The 17,270-nt window shown below is 49.6% G+C and overlaps 1 protein-coding gene across 4 annotated transcripts; it reads right to left on the bottom strand.

The window, feature by feature from the left end:
- Nucleotides 1-1,136: 1,136 nt before the first annotated feature.
- MRM1 (mitochondrial rRNA methyltransferase 1) lies at nucleotides 1,137-17,019 on the bottom strand. 4 transcript variants are annotated; one of them, XR_014213974.1, is made up of 7 exons: nucleotides 16,959-17,019; nucleotides 14,042-14,835; nucleotides 13,518-13,611; nucleotides 8,056-8,176; nucleotides 2,337-2,456; nucleotides 1,755-2,196; nucleotides 1,137-1,691 (listed from the first exon to the last, which is right to left on the bottom strand). XR_014213974.1 is itself a non-coding variant. In XM_082200833.1 (6 exons), the coding sequence occupies exons 2-6, from the start codon at nucleotides 14,803-14,805 to the stop codon at nucleotides 2,150-2,152; spliced, it is 1,146 nt and encodes a 381-aa protein (XP_082056959.1). In that variant the 5' UTR covers nucleotides 14,806-14,835; nucleotides 16,959-17,019; the 3' UTR covers nucleotides 1,137-2,149. The 4 variants fall into 4 exon arrangements, 2 of the variants coding, with proteins under 2 accessions (XP_082056959.1, XP_082056958.1); XR_014213975.1 differs by lacking the exon at nucleotides 1,137-1,691 and adding an exon at nucleotides 6,144-6,252 and having other exon boundaries at nucleotides 2,167-2,196; XM_082200833.1 differs by having other exon boundaries at nucleotides 1,137-2,196.
- Nucleotides 17,020-17,270: the final 251 nt, after the last annotated feature.

Below are 17,270 nucleotides of genomic sequence, written 5' to 3'. Positions count from 1 at the left end.
CCCGTGATGGGCTGAGCTCCCGTTGCCAACATAGCAGTTTGAAAGCACGTCAAAGTGCAAGTAGATAAATAGGTACTGCTCTGGCGGGAAGGTAAACGGCATTTCCGTGCGCTGCTCTGGTTCACCAGAAGCGGCTTAGTCATGCTGGCCACATGACCCGGAAGCTGTCTGCGGACAAACACCGGCTCCCTCGGCCCATAGAGCAAGATGAGCGCCGCAACCCCAGAGTCAGTCACGACTGGACCTAATGGTCAGGGGTACCTTTACCTTTTACCCTTAACAAACTACAGTTCCCAGGATTCTTTGCAGAGAGCCAAGATGGTTTAAAGTAGTACAATCCCGCTTTCAAAGTATAGCGCAATATAGGGCCTAACGTAAGTCCAGTGGTTTCAACTGGTCTGCTCAGAGCACGGCTTAACTCAGATACAGCCCAGTCTTGTACAATGAGGTATTTTGTTGGCGCCATCTGCCGTTATTTTTTACCACAGAGTAGGCTTTTTTAAAAAAAAAAGTTTCAGAGTTTCTATACTTTCATGTTTATTTCCTACACCACTTTTTGTGGGGTGGGGAGGTTCTTGAAAAGCATTTAGAAATCTCTCAAATAATCATTAATAATATAAAATCGTTGCCCTCAAAATGGCATTCCATATATATATATAAATATATATATATATATGGTTTCTCATGCAGAGAGATACAAAATACGCACGCACACAAATACGGAGAATCAGAGCTTGGTATCAAAGATAAAGAAATGGCTTTTATTCCCATTTCCTTCCAGCAAACAAGAAAGGATGAAATGATATCTTGCTATAAAACTGTTTTCTGCCCATAGTGAAGCAAACCGCAATCTGTATCTTTACCACCACCTAGTGGGAAGAATATACTTCCTCTTTCCTAAGAAACTGAAATTTCATACCAATTCCCGGGTTTTTATAATGCTGTATTATTACATTTTATTTTATTTTTAAAAAACCAGACTTCTGCAGAACAGGGAAAGCAAAGCAAACGAAACATTCCACTTGCAATCTTTTAATATAAAAAAATTCCTTCCAGTAGCACCTTAAAGACCAACTAAGTTAGTTCTTGGTATGAGCTTTCATGTGCATGCACACTTCTTCAGATACACTGTTTTGCTACAGGCCAAGGTACACATGACTGAAATGGATCCTCGTTGCCAAGAACGGAATATAATTTTTCTGATACACCATACATAGGGAAGACTCCAGAGGCAAGGGAAAAGCTGGCCTAGGCAGACCACTAGCCAGACTCAGTAGCCGTCTTCCTATATCTGTAAAGTGTTATCGGGCTTTTGCACTGCACTCAATGGAGTCTTAACCCCTTGCTCAACCCCAGAACCCCTCCACCTTTGAGATTACAGAGGAGAGGAATCCAAAACCACCTTCGCCAGGCTAAGAGAGGCACGTTGGATCATACGGGGTCGTTCCTCTGCCCAGCTCGAGCTCCCCTCCCACTGGCCAACGCACAAACAGATCAAAATACACCGGAGGTTTGGGCAGCCATTGTAACGTGTGGGGTTTTAGAGATACCTGGTCTACCCACTGAGATACATGAGGTGTGTGCGATGCTTGGTCCAGTGGTGTCCAAACTTTTTTCAAATAGGGCCAGATTTGATGAAGTGAAGGGCCATGAGGACCAACCAAAGTTGTTGACCTTTTTTAGGATTGTACCTGTACCCCAAAGTTGTTGAGCTCTTTTTCAGGGTTGAAGTTGTAAGTTTTTTAGGATTTTACCCCAGGAAATATACTGCTACAGGCGCCGGATTGGGCCCCCGAGACAGACTGTGGACATGCCTAGACTCTACGCACTGAGATGCACTAGAGTTTAAAGTCATCATCAGGACTAAAATTCTTGCAGAGCACATTCTCTCTCTCTCTCTCTCTCTCTCTCTCTCACACACACACACACACACACCTACACACCTTCTGTCACATAACAGCTGTGGATGCCTTGTGGCCTTGCTGCTCCACCAACCCTGTCTGGTGGAAGGGAGTAGAGGTGAGGACTGTGTTCCAATCCTTTCTTTCTGGCCCAGAATATTCCCAGATGCCGCTTCCCCTAATCCCAGAACTTCTGGGCGAGTTCCTCAAAGGCACAGTGTTTTTGTTTTGTTTTTCTTATAGAAGCATCACGGGTCTCTCTCTCTTTGGCTGCAGATCGAGTGCAAGAGGATTCCTGCGGAAGAATTTTATCAAAAGGAAAAAGAACAACAAAAAAAGTGTTAGAAGAGTTTCAACAGTCGGCAAGATTTTACTTTCCTGCTCAGGAAGGAAGGAGCTTCAAGGAGAGATGAGTTCAAAGGTGGAATCGCTTACCAGCTGCAACAGACACATTTAAGGACTCGATCCCAGGTGGCAGCTCTCGTCCTGGGAAAATGGTCAACATCCTTTGGCACAAGCTTCTAGTCCCCGGAGAAAGGCCATAACCTTCATTTCCTGCACACAGGCAAAACACAAGGCAATAAATGGTCTTGCCCTAAGTGCTCGTGGAGCCTCTGAGGGACGCATACAAAAACCACACCCTTGGACATAAATAGCATCGTTTCTGTCCCTTTAAGAAAGCATAGAGCTGGAGAAAGAAGTAGGAAGAGTGGCACGCTTTCACACTTACTCTTTTGGTTCTATGGCCATTTCAAGCTCTGACTTTTACCCAGATCTCTTGGGAAAAGCAGTGGGTGGGTGGGTGGGTAGGTAGGTGGGTGTGTAAGATTCTCTCTTTCAAGGTGGGGGCTGACTCGCAGGAGGGGAAGGGGGGAAATGAACCAGAGGAGGTGGGAGCCCAAAAGACTTGCTCAAAAATCAAAATGAGCCTATGGACTGAAAAAGTTGGCAACTCTGCTTTTATTTCATTAGTGCGAGGATATGTTGTCATTATACCACAGAGCCTAGGACTTGCTGATCAGAAGGTCGGTGGTTCGAATCCCCGCGACGGGGTGAGCTCCCGTTGCTCGGTCCCTGCTCCTGCCAACCTAGCAGTTCGAAAGCACACCACAGTGCAAGTAGATAAATAGGTACCGCTCCGGCAGGAAGATAAACGGCGTTTCTGTGCGCTGCTCTGGTTCGCTAGAAGCGGCTTAGTCATGCTGGCCACATGACCCGGAAGCTGTACGCCGGCTCCCTCGGCCAGTAAAGTGAGATGAGCACCGCAACCCCAGAGTCTTCCGTGACTGGACCTAATGGTCAGGGGTCCCTTTACCTTTTACTATGTTGTCGTTTAGCATTTGTGCCTTTTCTTTTTTAAAATATCTGAAAGCAAATCACAACCAAAAAGATATTGAAATAAAAGAGGGAGGCACTGATGAAGGGCAGTATATAAACTGAATAAATAAATGTTTGTTCTATGCCACACTCCTTCAGATATTTGTAAAATGGGTATCATGCAAGCTGTGATTTCTGCATTCCAGGGGGTTGGACTAGATGACCCCTGGGGTTCCTTCCAACTCTACGATTCTGTGTTCTCCAGACGAAATGCATCATGCTTCCCCCATAGGTCCTCTTCCCCTAACATCACCATCTTCATCCCCTGCACCTGATCTCAACATGTTTGATTAACAGGCAATGAGTTTGGTTCAGTTGCCTTTTTCGACTCCCCATGGCTCTTTTTAATGTAGGGTGTGTTTGTATTTTAGATTATGGATTTTATCAGACAGGGCTTGTGTTTTCTTGTTAAAAAGACTGCTAACTCCTTGGGGCTGAAAGGCAGGGCAAAAACACCCAGGTAAATAAACTTGGGATGAGGCTGAATTTGTTTCAGGAAGCTGTTGGCGATAATTAAGATTTGGTAATTGGAAAACAGATGAGAAACTGCTTCTCCTGGCGCTTGTCCCGAGGCAAACGACCAATGGAGTTTGGCCGAAGTGCTGCCAGATCCTTTAAAAGGATCTAGGATTGCAGTTCAACATAACTCATATTCAGAACAGACCCACTGAAATGAATGGACAGCTTCTGGGTACAGCTTCTGGGGCCTCGATCCAGAGAACACAACTTTGCAAAGAATTTATATGAGTAGATCCAAACTTCGTCCACCACAGAAGGCAAGGCAGCCGATTTGCAATTCTCTCAAATATTTTTTCAATTAATTTGTCCTGTTCCCTCCGCCACAGCCACCCCAAATCATTTTTTCCCCCAATTCATTTATCCCCTAATTAATTCCCCAACAGATCCTCTTCTCCAGATCAGGCCAATTGCACTTATTTGTTACGTCCCCCAAATCCTCTCTATTAACATCCATCTTAAATTAATTTATTCCCCCCCCCCACGACAATATCCTACACAAGATCACTCCCCTGTCCAATTTAATCTCCCTCAAATTGACCACCCACCCAGAAACACTTGAGATGCTTTTTAAAAAGATGTTTGGGCGGCCCATGATCCATGCCAATGTCCCAGAGCATGAGATAGCAACACCACCTCCATGATAAGGAACCCCTGACCATTAGGTCCAGTTGTGGCCGACTCTGGGGTTGCGGCGCTCATCTCACTTTATTGGCCGAGGGAGCCGGCGTACAGCTTCCGGGTCATGTGGGCAGCATGACTAAGCCACTTCTGGCAAACCAGAGCAGCGCACAGAAACACCGTTTACCTTCCCGCCAGAGCAGTGCTTTTTTATCTACTTGCACTTTGACGTGCTTTCAAACTGCTAGGTTGGCAGGAGCAGGGACCAAGCAACGGGAGCTCACCCCGTCGCGGGGATTCGAACCACCGACCTTCTGATCGGCAAGTCCTAGGCTCTGTGGTTTAACCCACAGCGCCACCCGTGTATACAGTTACCCAGGACAGACATTAGGGACTTCTTGACACAGTTAAACTACGGAACTGCCTCCCACAAGAAGCAGGCATGGCCAACAACTTGGAGGGCTTTAAAAGAGGGTGGGACAAATTCATGGAGGAAAGGGTTATCGACGGCTACTATCCACAATGGCTATGCACCGCCTCAGAGGCAGTATGTCTCTGAAAAACAGTCAAGAGGAATCCCAAGTAGGGACAGTTGGCTTCTAGTTTGCCTCTGTGAGATCAGAATGCCAAACTAGATCTGATTTCTTTGCGCAGGGCCTTTGGCTTGGAATCAGTTTGATTCCCTCCCCCTCTTTCCTTTTTCCTTTCTCCTTCTGTGATGGAACTCTGATTCGGGGACTTCCCAGGCTTTTTTCAGGCCCATGTAGGACCAGTCTGGATAGTTAGCCTTGGTTTTCATCCCCAAAAAAGTTTTTGATTTGAGTTTCCACTGAAATGAGGCTGTATTTTAATGTTGTATTTTAATCTTGTTTTTAAGTTGTATTTCAATCAATTGTTTTTATATCGGGTGTTAGCGGCCCTGAGCCCAGCCTTGGCTGGGAAGGGCGGGGTATAAATAAAAATTATTATTATTATTATTATTATTATTATTATTATTATTATTAATAATACAGTGGTATCTCGGATTAAGTACTTAATTCATTCTGGAGGTCCGTTCTTAACCTGAAACTGTTCTTAACCTGAAGCACCACTTTAGCTAATGGGGCCTCCCGCTGCCACCACACCGCCGGAGCACGATTTCTGTTCTCATCCTGAAGCAAAGTTCTTAACCTGAGGTACTATTTCTGGGTTAGTGGAGTCTGTAACCTGAAGCGTCTGTAACCTAAAGCGTCTGTAACCCAAGGTACACTTGGGTTGTTGTTATTATTATTATTATTATTATTATTATTATTATTATTATTATTATTTATTAGTTTTCTCTGCCGCCCTTCATCACAAGATCTCAGAGCGGTTGACAGGCAGATGGGCCTCCTCTGTCCCCATCCAACTGCCCCAAATTTTCAGATTCTCCTATCATTCTCCTCGCGCTTCTGCAAACCGCAGGCCCCTTCCTCTCCCCCAAATCTCCCAGGCTCCCTGCCCTGTCCAATTTTCTCTTCTGCCAAGCGCTCAACAGAGAGTGGAAATCATCGCCGGCGAGAAGAGGCCAGCCCGCTCTCGGGAGCCCCTCCGCTCCGCCGAAAGAGATTCCGTTCCCTCGCAAGAACGAGCCGAGCCGTCCTTCAAAGTAACAGCCCCCGACTGTCACCGCAGTCCCCGGCTCGTCGTCCCGCCGCCCGTTGTGGAGATGGATTTCCCCGCAGCTCATCATTCCCGCCCCAGACTTGCCAGTATCTCTTTCCTCCCTGTAATCGAAAAGGTATCCGAGCACTGGGAGCGACGCCGCGGCATCCTGTCAGCTCCCCGGCTTCAATCAGCGTTTCGGTTAAAGATGAGCCTGGCAAGGAAAGGAAAGGGGACCGTTGGGGCACCGCCGCCTTTCCCACCGCAGAGGAATAACCCAAAGCATCTCTCATGCTCCCAGCCACGGGCAAACAGCCCCCGGCGCATAACTCAGGGGAGACTCCTTGGCGGTGGATTTCTGTCCTGTAACATAGGGGAACCAGCGGCCCTCCCTGCGGGTTGCGATGGACTCTCCATGTTCGGATGCAGTCTCTCTCTTAAATGCCAGGTGCTGAAGGTAAAGGACAGCGGGGAAGATTTCTTCCCTGTTCTCTTTCAGCTTTCCGAAAATCGATGGGCTGGCAGATGGTTGGTGCACAATACTTTGGTATGGCACAGGTAAAGCCAGGGTGAGGGGGCACGTCTGTGAGACTCTAGAGGTTGTGCAACTACAACTCCCAGCATCCTCTGCCAGGCCGGCCAATGGCCAAGGACGATGAGAGTCTAGAAAGGTCTGGAGGGATGTCTACGGTACGCTATCCCTCAATAACTCTTTGGCTGACTTGTATTCTACAGCCTTTTAAGTTTGTGGAAGATGGGGGCTATCATTTTGTTGTTTTTGTTTCAAATACAGTGGTACCTCAGGTTACAGATGCTTCAGGCTACAGACTCTGCTAACCCAGAAATAGTACCTCGGGTTAAGAACTTTGCTTCAGGATGAGAACAGAAATTGCTCAGCGGTGGTGTGGCAGCAGCAGGAGGCCCCATTAGCTAATGTGGTACCTCAGGTTAAGAACAGTTTCAGATTAAGAACGGACCTCCAGAACGAATTAAGTTCTTAACCCGAGGTACCACTGTACTTATTTGTGCTTTTACTTCGTATTTTATCTTGCGGATGGCCGTGAGATCTTGCAACGAAGGGCGGTTACATCAATCGAACAAATAAAAAATAAAAATAAAAACTGGAGCACACCCCGGACCCAAGTCCTTGCAGTCTCCTAGCTGCCTTCCTTTATTTGTCAGGGGTGTCGCAAGACCTCCAAGCTTCTCAGGAGGCAATGTGGTATTGCGGTAAATGTGGGGGGGAGGCAAGTTCAAATCCTCTCCCAGCTACCCGGCTAACAGGGGCGGGGAGGGGGGTGGAATCTTTAACCGGTTTGTTGTTTCTTGGCCTAGCCTACCTCACAGGGCTGTTGCTCAGGGAAATAGCCATAAGGCACTAGCGGCCGTAGATTCCAAGTTGGCAAACCCTTCCCCATACACACACACACACACGGTCTACACTGACTGGCAGTCCCTCTCCAGGGTTTTCAGCCTGGAATCATTCCCCACCCTACTTGGGGATTGAACCTGCCACCTTTTCTGTCCCTGAGCTACGGCCAGCTTCTCTTCAAAAGTTTGGCGCTCCAAAACAACAACAACAACAACAACTTTATTATTTACACCCCACAACAACAACAACAACAACAACAACTTTATTATTTATACCCCACCCATCTGGCTGGGTTGCCCCAGCACCAATAAAAACATAATAAAACATGAAACATTAAAAACTCCCCAATACAGTGGTACCTTGGTACTCAAACAGCTTGGCTCCCGAATAAAATCGGCTCCCAAACACCACGAACCTGGAAGTAAGTGTTCCGGTTTGCAAACGTTTTTCAGAACCCAAACCTCTGACGCGAAAGGACAAGCGGCTTCCGGTTGGTTCTTCCGATTACAAGAGCCAATAAGAAGCTGCGCTTTGGAAATTGACCGTTTCGGAAGTCGAACGTCCTTCCGGAACGGATTACGTTCAACTTACGAGGTACCATTGCACAGGGCTTCCTGAAAATTTAAGTGCCGCAGTGTTACATACCTAGCAGCAGTATGGTGGGTCCCTTCCAGTGGAAATCTAAGCAACTCACGGTGGGGACAGAATCCAGGTCCTTGGTGTGAGCAGCTGTTCCAAGGACTTCCCATCCTTGCTCGGATTTTGCCTTCCAGAAGAAAAGGCGGGTGAGAAAGGCGCAAGAGAAAAGGGCAAACTTGAGGATTGCTTCGTATAAATTCCCACTTTCATGATATGGAAGAAAAAGATACATCTGCACTGGTTTGCTGTTTGTTCACTGTTTAAATCAGAAACTCAAACTTCATGAGTTCCCAGGAAACACTACAGGTTAAGAACAATAAATGAAACCTCAGCACGGAACAACCAAAAGCATCTGACAAACTATTCCCTGGTGCGAGGCGGCCCAACCTTCTTTGCAGCCAGGAATTCAAACCCAGAGGAAGTCCAAGTATCCCTTGATAGCTGGGAGTCTCTCTCCAGCCGCTGGAGTGGAGGACCCATCAAACTGAGCACCAGTGTGGAGCTGTGGTTAGAGTGCCAGGCAAGGGCCAGGGTTCAAATCCCAGTACATTTCCAAGCACAATTGAAAGTGTTGGTGCTGACCTTGAAAGCCCTAAATGGCCTTGGCCCGGTATAACTGAAGGAGCATCTCCACCCACATTGTTCAGCCCGGGCACTGAGGTCCAGCGCCGAGGGCCTTCTGGCGGTTCCCTCACTGCAAGGTTACAGGGAACCAGGCAGAGGGCCTTCTCGGTAGTGGCACACGCCCTGCGGAACGCCCTCCCATCAGATGTCAAGGAAGTAAACAGCTACCTGACTTTTAGAAGACATCTGAAGGCAGCCCCGTTTGGGGAAGTTTTTAATGTTTGATGTTTTATTGTGTTTTTAATATTCTGTTGCAAGCTTCCCAGAGTAGCTGGGGAGGCCTGGCAAGATGGGCGAGGTATAAGTAATAAATTATTATTATTATTATTATTATTATTATTATTATTATTATTATTATTACAGTGGTACCTCTGGATGCGAATGAGATCTGTTCCAGAGCCCCTTCGAATCCTAAAGCAAACGCAACCAGTGTCTGCGCGGGTCGCAATTTGCCGCTTCCGTGCATGCGTGTGACGTCATTTTGAGCATCAGCGCATGCACAAGCAGCGAAACCCAGAAGTAACATGCTCCGTTACTTCCAGGTCGCCGCGGAGCGCAACCCGAAAACGCTCAACCTGAAGCTACTTCAACCCGAGGTATGACTGTATTTTCAAATCCTCGCTCGGCCATGAAGCTTGCAGGGAGAGGCGTGGACCAGTCACTGCCTCTCAGCCTAACCAACAACACAGGGTTGTTGTGGGGACTAAGCAAGGAGGGGGAGAGCCACGTACTCCTCCCTGAGCTCCTTGGAGGGAATTAGGAAAGGCCTTGCCTCTAGCTACTGTGAGGGGGGGGCAGAGGAACAGCTTAGCACAGGTGCTTCCGGACTACAACTCCCATCATCTCTAACCACTGGCCACGCTGGCTGTGGCTGATTGGAGGTGGAATCTAATGACATCAAGAGGGAAGCAGATCCTGCCCCTCCCAGACAGACTTTGCCCTTATCCAGGAAAACAAGTTGCTATTGAATACATGCTCCCAGCTCATCCTTTCAACACAACCACCTACAAAATCCATTTTTAGAGGGGGAGGGGAGGAAATCTGCCTCGTTTTCTGAAAAAACCTGCCATTTCCAGGCCGTAACGACGCTGGGATTTATGCCCGTTCCGCGGCAAAGGTGAAGCCGGCCAACGTGGACCCAATTAAACAGAGCGCCTCAACGGCCCAAATGTTCATAAATTGAACATTTATAGTAGAGGGAAGCGGTCCGCACAGATGTTTCAATTAAGTTGCGACACCTTCTTAATGGCCTCTTTATGGGGTCGTTCCAGAGCGGGGCGGCTGGCAGAGGGGGAGGCTCCCCAGACCCACAGGAAAGGGGCAAAGAAAAGGCGGCTGAAAAATTAGGCCATTTGCCTTTCATTGTCTGGAAGGCCAGCCAGCATGAAATCGTCTCCTGGCCGACTCAGTGCCCAACTGGTGGGAAGACGGGTCTTGGGCTTGTGTCGTGTGTGTCCCGCTCATCGGATAAATTCCATCCTTCTCCCAGCTTGTTAAGGTTACCAGATTCTTTTCAATGAATCCGGGGACACTTGGACGTTGATGCTGCAGCGATGGCGGTGGCAGAGCTCAACCGCCTTCCTCCAAGACTTCTATCTCCTTTCTCCATGAGCCTGGGTAGCCCCTGAGTTGTTGGTTTCTCGGTGGTGGTGGTGGGGAAGTGGTGCGCGGTGGGTTAGGCATGGAAGGCGGCGAAGGAGGGCTGAGAGTAGCGGCGGCAGCGAGGCTCGGGCAGCGCAATGTCTCCCTTCCCATCGGAGCAGCCCCAATCCCATTCCTACTTGCGAGCAAGCAGGAGGGAGCGAGGATCCCTCAGCCGGGAAGGGAGACGTCACACTGCCTTTCGGAGCAGCCCCATCCCAACTCCTACTTGCGTACAAGCAGGAGGGGGCAGGGATCTGTCAGGCAGCGCAATGTCTCCCTTCCCATTGGAGCAGCCCCAATCCCATTCCTACTTGCGAGCAAGCAGGAGGGAGCGAGGATCCCTCAGCCGGGAAGGGAGACGTCACACTGCCTTTCGGAGCAGCCCCATCCCAACTCCTACTTGCGTGCAAGCAGGAGGGGGCAGGGATCTGTCAGGCAGCGCAATGTCTCCCTTCCCATTGGAGCAGCCCCAATCCCATTCCTACTTGCGAGCAAGCAGGAGGGAGCGAGGATCCCTCAGCCGGGAAGGGAGACGTCACACTGCCTTTCGGAGCAGCCCCATCCCAACTCCTACTTGCGTGCAAGCAGGAGGGGGCAGGGATCTGTCAGGCAGAGCAATGCCTCCCTTGCCATCGGAGCAGCCCCAATCCCATTCCTACTTGCGTGCAAGCAGGCGGGGGCAGGGATCCCTCAGCTGCGAAGGGAGGCTTCCTGTTGCCTAGCTGAGAGAATCCTGCCCCCTCCTGCTTGCACACAAGCTCTGATCGGCAGCATGAAGCCTCCCTTCACAGCTTAGTTGCTGGGGTCAGGGAAGGTGGAAGCAGCCCGGAAGCTGCATCTTCGAGCCCCTGCACCACCATCATATGGGGACTTCGGAGCAGCTCCTGAAGCCAGCCAGAGCCAACTGCTCCAGGCTGCTGAGACTGCCACTGCTGCGTTTCCTGGGGACATTAGATGAAATCCGGGGACATTCCGGGGGTGGCATTTATTCGCAAATCCGGGGACTGCCCCCGGGAAACGGGGACGTCTGGTAACCCTATTGTAAACCCAGCTTTCAATCTTATGTGCACACCCCACTTCCTATGGACCTCAGGCAGCCACCTAGCAAAATCCAACTTATTTTTAAAAGCTTGTACAATGCTGCCACTGGGTGGCTGAACGGGGCACAGCAGCCATTCCAAGCAAGGCAGAAGAGACGCTGGAATGCATCAGAGCAAAAGGAATAGAGTGGGATAAGAGACGAGCTGTCTGCTACAGATTCAGGCCATTTGTCTTTCCGGGTCAATGCAGTATGCTCTGAACGGCAGCAGCCCCCCAGGGATTCAGACAGGGAGCCTTGCTCAGCCCTACCCGGAAACGCCGGGAATTGAATCTGGGATTGTCTGCATGCAAAGCACTGAGCTACGATTTTTTCCAACTCAGAAACTAAGATTCTAGTCCCCTTGTTTCTGGATGAAAGGGGGTTTAAAATGGGTTTGCAGAAAGCTGCCTTAAGCTGAGCCAAGCCATCGGTCCATCTAGCTCAGGGTTGTCAACTCTGACTGGCAGCAGCTCTCCAGGGTTTGAGGCTTTCCCCCAGCCCTATGTGGAGACGCCGGGAATTGAACCCAGCACCTTTGGCATGCAAAGCAGACGAGCTAGCATCCTTCCCTGGTGTTTTGCTTGCAAGCAATCTTACCGTGTGAATTTAAGAAGAGAACAGCTGCTGAATCAGAGCAAAGGTGGTCACAGCAGAGTCAGGGAAGCTGTAGCTCTCTGGAGATCGTTGGACACCAACTCCCATTAACCCCCCCCCCCAGCACCGCCAATGATTGGGGGAGCTGGAGTCCAGCAACATCTGGAGGGCTACAGGAGAGTCACCCCTGGGGTCTGAGTGTCAGACTAGCACCTGAGAGACCAGGCCTCAAAGCCCCACCGATTCATGAAACTCCCCGAGTGACCCTGTCTCTGTCTCTGATCCTACCCTGCCTCACAGGGTTGTTGTGAAGATACAATGGGAAAGGAGGGAGAAATACGTCCACCCCTTTGAGCTCCTTGGAGGAAAGGCGAGATAAAAATGTAGAGGCAACTCCCCACTGACGCAGGGGTTACATTCTGAGGCACCGTGCGTTTAAGCAAAATCACGTATACAGTGGCACCTCAGGTTACATACGCTTCAGGTTACATACGCTTCAGGTTACAGACTCCGCTAACCCAGAAATAGTACCTCAGGTTAAGAACTTTGCTTCAGGATGAGAACAGAAATCATGCTCCAGTGGCGTGGCGGCAGGAGGAGGCCCCATTAGCTAAAGTGGCACTTCAGGTTAAGAACGGACCTCCGGAATGAATTAAGTACTTAACCTGAGGTACTGGGAACACCATTGAAAAGGTCTGGAAACCCTTGAAAAACCAAAACCCCAACAAACTCCACCACATGCGCTCTCTCCATACTTCCTTGCTTAAAATCCAACTTCCCACATGCCTCAAATTGAGATTTCACCCCTCCCATATCCAAGAATCTCATGATGATCTCTGCTGATTCTCCAGAGAGGAGGGGCAGTGTTCTGCTCTCTACTTATTCTGCTCCAGCACCACATCAAAGAGTCAGTCAGTCAGTCAGTGTGTCGGAGAGAGAGAGACTGAGTGTTAGAGAGAGATCGTGTGTTTAGATAAGGTTGCTGCTAAGAGCAGCTGCAGACACTCAGTGCAGTTCAGCATTCATTTATGCTTAGACCTATTTAGCTCTGTATATAGTTGTATTATAGTTGTAGTTATAGAATAAAGAAGATATTCTACAGAGCTGCTCTCCGAGTTGTTTATATACGCTGCTAGACTCTGCTGTACTCTGATGTGCGACGACTGTCTTCTTGTGGGAGTGAATCTGGTGCTCACAACTCTAAGCTGTGAGTCCACAGCACTTTGAGCTGTTCCTGTGCAGAAGGTGGTCTCTGGAAGTGCTACCCAGCTCGCCTAGCCCAGTCGGGGCTGAAGCGGATGAGTCCAGTTGGTGGCACTGGCTCAAGGGCGATGCTGACACAAATATCAGTGCAAAGGCTCATGGGACAGCTAGACGCCATTTTTGCACCGTTTTTGCCCCTCCTCATGCCACGTCCAGGTTTGCAACGATGAGTGCGGTTGTGCATGCCTTCGACGTACAGGAAGTTGCCTGCAACCATTAATTTAAAAGAAAAACAGGCGAAAGTTTGTGGAGGGGGTGTTACCTTAAGAAGGCTCTGAAGATCATCTGTGTTATATACATCCAGAACTTCCATGGCCCCCGAGCTGGCTTTGCTGACCACAGGTGTCAGGGGACAGCTACAAAGAGAGAAGCCCGGGGTAGGGGCAAAAATTATTAAATGCTTCCCGGCAGATCTCCACAAGCGGGTTCTGTTAGCAACACTTGTCTCTGCAGGGGCAGAGAGAATGAAAAGACTGCATCTAACCCATGGCCTACGCTCAAGTTGGCCTGACGCAGGATTGCTCCAAAGTAAACCCCACCGAGGTCAATGGCACTTGCTCCTAAGTAACTGCAGGCAGGCAGGATGGCGGGGACTGAACCTTCTGCCCCCAAAGCAGATGCTTTATCCCGGAGTTCTGGTTGTTCAGCTAAAAACAAATTAAGGTTCTAGTCCTCATGTCAGTGCTGAATCACATAGGCAGGTAAGGATCTGGCTCCCCGCATTCAGATGCTCTGCCCCTGAGCTACAGGCCCATGCCTGAAATAATTCACCTGGTGCTATTTTACCTGTTCCGTTGACTCATCACAATCCTGTCAACACCCAGGAAGTGAGCAGACCGCAGGACGGCTCCCAGGTTCATGGGGTCCTGTATCCCCTCCAAAGCCAGCCAAAGGAGCTGCGACCCCACTCCCTCTGCCTCAGGGGGCGGTGCCTCCTGCCAGCCAATGGGGCGGAGGGGCGTGGCTTCCAGACACACGCCCTGATGGACACCGCCCTTGCAGAGGCCATCTAGAACCTTCCTTTGAACCACCTTCACTGGAATCCCCCTGTCCTTGGCGCGCCGGGAGAATTCTTCCAGCGTAGGCGACGGAGTGCCCTTGCCAGCCTTGAGGAAGAGTTGGAAAAAGTTCCTCCTGGACCTGGCCAGAGCCAAGGAGCAGGGAGCAACCCCAAACAAGATCTCTGAGCCTTTGGTCCTTTCGACGGGGAGGGGTTTCTGCGGGGGGCTCCTCTTCCTCTCGGGGAAATCATCGTTCCTCAAGTTCTTCAGCTCCTCCCTGTCAGACGGCACGGCCTGCGCGCGAAATTGCCGCCAGAACTCGTTCCGAAGGGCACGACCCTTCCAGGGTTTACGTGGCTGGGCCTCGCTCTGTTCCTTGGCTGTTTCAAGCCCATGGTCAGGAATCACCTGGCTGCTCACCCCACCAGGAAGCTCGCGCTCCCCCGCCTGAGGTTTTCTCCGCGTGGAGAGATGTCGGATGGTTCCAAAGGCGCAGGGCAGTCTTGCGGCATCCCAGAGGCCAGATTTAAAAGACAGGAGAAGTGCCATCTCCGACGTTCAATATGACTTTCTCTCAACCTTAAAAGGGGGCGGGGCAAAGATGTTAAATCAACATGGATTATGTGGTCTTTCTGGAAAATCCTGAAACAGAAACTTTTCCCAATATCTCCTGCCCAGAGTTTCCACTTTTAAACGGTGTGCTGTATTATCATATATTTGAATCATGGGCATTTACATTTTAACGGCCTGATGACATAGTTTTGCTCTGTATTTTAGCTATTTTGAGAATTGCACAATTAGTTGTTACGTTTTGTAAGCCCTACCTGAGCATGCATAATAATTATAAAATAATAATCATAATAATAAATCCCCAAATCAACTTTGATCTGATGTGCTCTAGGCTTTTCCACTTGGCCTTGACTCCCCACCCAGCAGTTCATGCAGGAATTATTACTTATCACTCATAAATCATCTACTGTTTGCTAAGCAATTTCAGCTGAATTTGGGGGAACCACCTGAAGCATCCGTTGTGTTGAGCTACTTCAATTGCTTTTGTTTTATGTGCTCATTGCAAACAGCTGGAAGTCTGTGAATTTTGATAATAAACCTGATTTGCAATGGGGATTGAATAATTCCGATAGCAATGCTAGGAGCCTTACTGAGTATTAGTAAAGCAGAGCATCTGCTTCCATGTAGAAGGCCCCAGGCTAAGTCCATGGCATCTCTGGGTACCATCTGAAACGCCACAGTGAGTCAATGTAGGCAAGGCTGAATTAGACAAGCCAATGGGTCTGACTCCATACACAGCATCTCCCTATATTAAATCAGCCCTTAATTCATAACCATGAGAACATGTTTTGGCTAACCAGTGTGCTGTGGTGGTTAGAGAGCTAGCCTAGAAGACCAGGCTTTGAATCCCCAGTCAGCCACTGGGTGACCTCACTGTCTCTCATCCTAACCTACCTCACAAGGTTGTTGTGAGGACAAAAAGGGGAGCAGAAGAGCAGAGAAAGCCATGCACACACCACCTTGAGGTGGTGGCATCATAAATGGCAATCCATATTCAGCCTAGGTTTGCCTAAGCATCTTTTAAAAGCCACCCGCGCCTGAAGGTCATCGCTGCACCCTGGATAACAGCAGCTAAAGCCACAGCTACATCCCAGTAGTGATGTATGGAAGTAAGAGCTGAACCATAAAGAAGGCTGATCGCCGAAGAATTGATGCTTTTGAATGATGGTGCTGGAGGAGACTCTTGAGAGTCCCATGGACTGCAAGAAGATCAAACCTCTCCATTCTGAAGGAAATCAGCCCTGAGTGCTCGCTGGAAGGACAGATCCTGAACCTGAGGCTCCAATACTCTGGCCACCTCATGAGAAGAGAAGACACCCTGGAAAAGACCCTGATGTTGGGAAAGATGGAGGGCACAAGGAGAAGGGGACGACAGAGGGCGAGATGGTTGGACAGTATTCTCGAAGCTACCAGAATGAGTTTGACCAAACTGCGGGAGGCAGTGGAAGACAGGAGTGCCTGGCGTGCTCTGGTCCAGGGGGTCACGAAGAGTCGGACACGACTAAACGAATAAACAACAACAATCCAGCCTAGGTTTGCCTGAGCATCTTTTAAAAGCCACCCACGTCTGAAGGTCATCGCTGCACCCTGGATAACAGCAGCTACAGCCTTGCAGAGATAGCACAGGATTAGCAGCACGAGGCCCTTCCAGTTGCCCCCAGGGACGAAGGCTCGAAATATTTGGGTAGCCGTGTTGGTCTGCCATAGTCAAAATAAAAAAATTCCTTCCTGTAGCACCTTAAAGACCAACTAAGTTAGTTCTTGGTATGAGCTTTCGTGTGCATCTGAAGAAGTGTGCATGCACACGAAAGCTTATACCAAGAACTAACTTAGTTGGTCTTTAAGGTGCTACAGGAAGGAATTTTTTTATTTCGAAATATTTGGTTTGGGTTTGGCAAATTCTGCTCCTCCTTCCCGCTCTGATTTTGCAAATAGAAAGGTTCAAGTTGCTAGTCCCTGTGGGCTGCGGAGCCAGTAACAAACTCCGCTGAAAACGGGGGGGGGGGAGGGAGAGAGAGAGAGAGAGAGAGAGAGAGATCTGCAGCCCAGCCTCCCTGCCCAAGCTGCTCCCCATCCAAACTGCAGCAACCCCGTCCAGGATTGCATTCCCTCCTGGCAGCGCGCAAACCTACCTGGCCACCCACGTGGGCTGCTGCCTTCTCCGCCGGAAGAGGAAGTGGCCTCCAACCATAGAGGCCACGGCAAGAGAGCGTCGTGCTTGTCCCGCAGCGCCACCTGCTGGCTAAGCCATTTAGCTGCGTCGAGGAGCGTAGAAAGATGCCTGGCTTGTGCAGAAGCAAGCTGGGGGGGGGGGGGTGTCAGCGTTGCCTACACTGACCGGCAGCAGCAGCAGCAACTTGCTAGGGCTTCAGATAGGGGTCTTTCCCCATCCCTACTTGCGAGATGCCAGAGATTGAACCTGGGGCTTTCTGCCTCCCTGGTTC

This window comes from Podarcis vaucheri, assembly GCF_965113315.1.
Source record: "Podarcis vaucheri genome assembly, chromosome: 15".
NCBI lineage: Eukaryota > Metazoa > Chordata > Lepidosauria > Squamata > Lacertidae > Podarcis > Podarcis vaucheri.
This window is presented reverse-complemented; position numbering and strand designations above follow the sequence as displayed.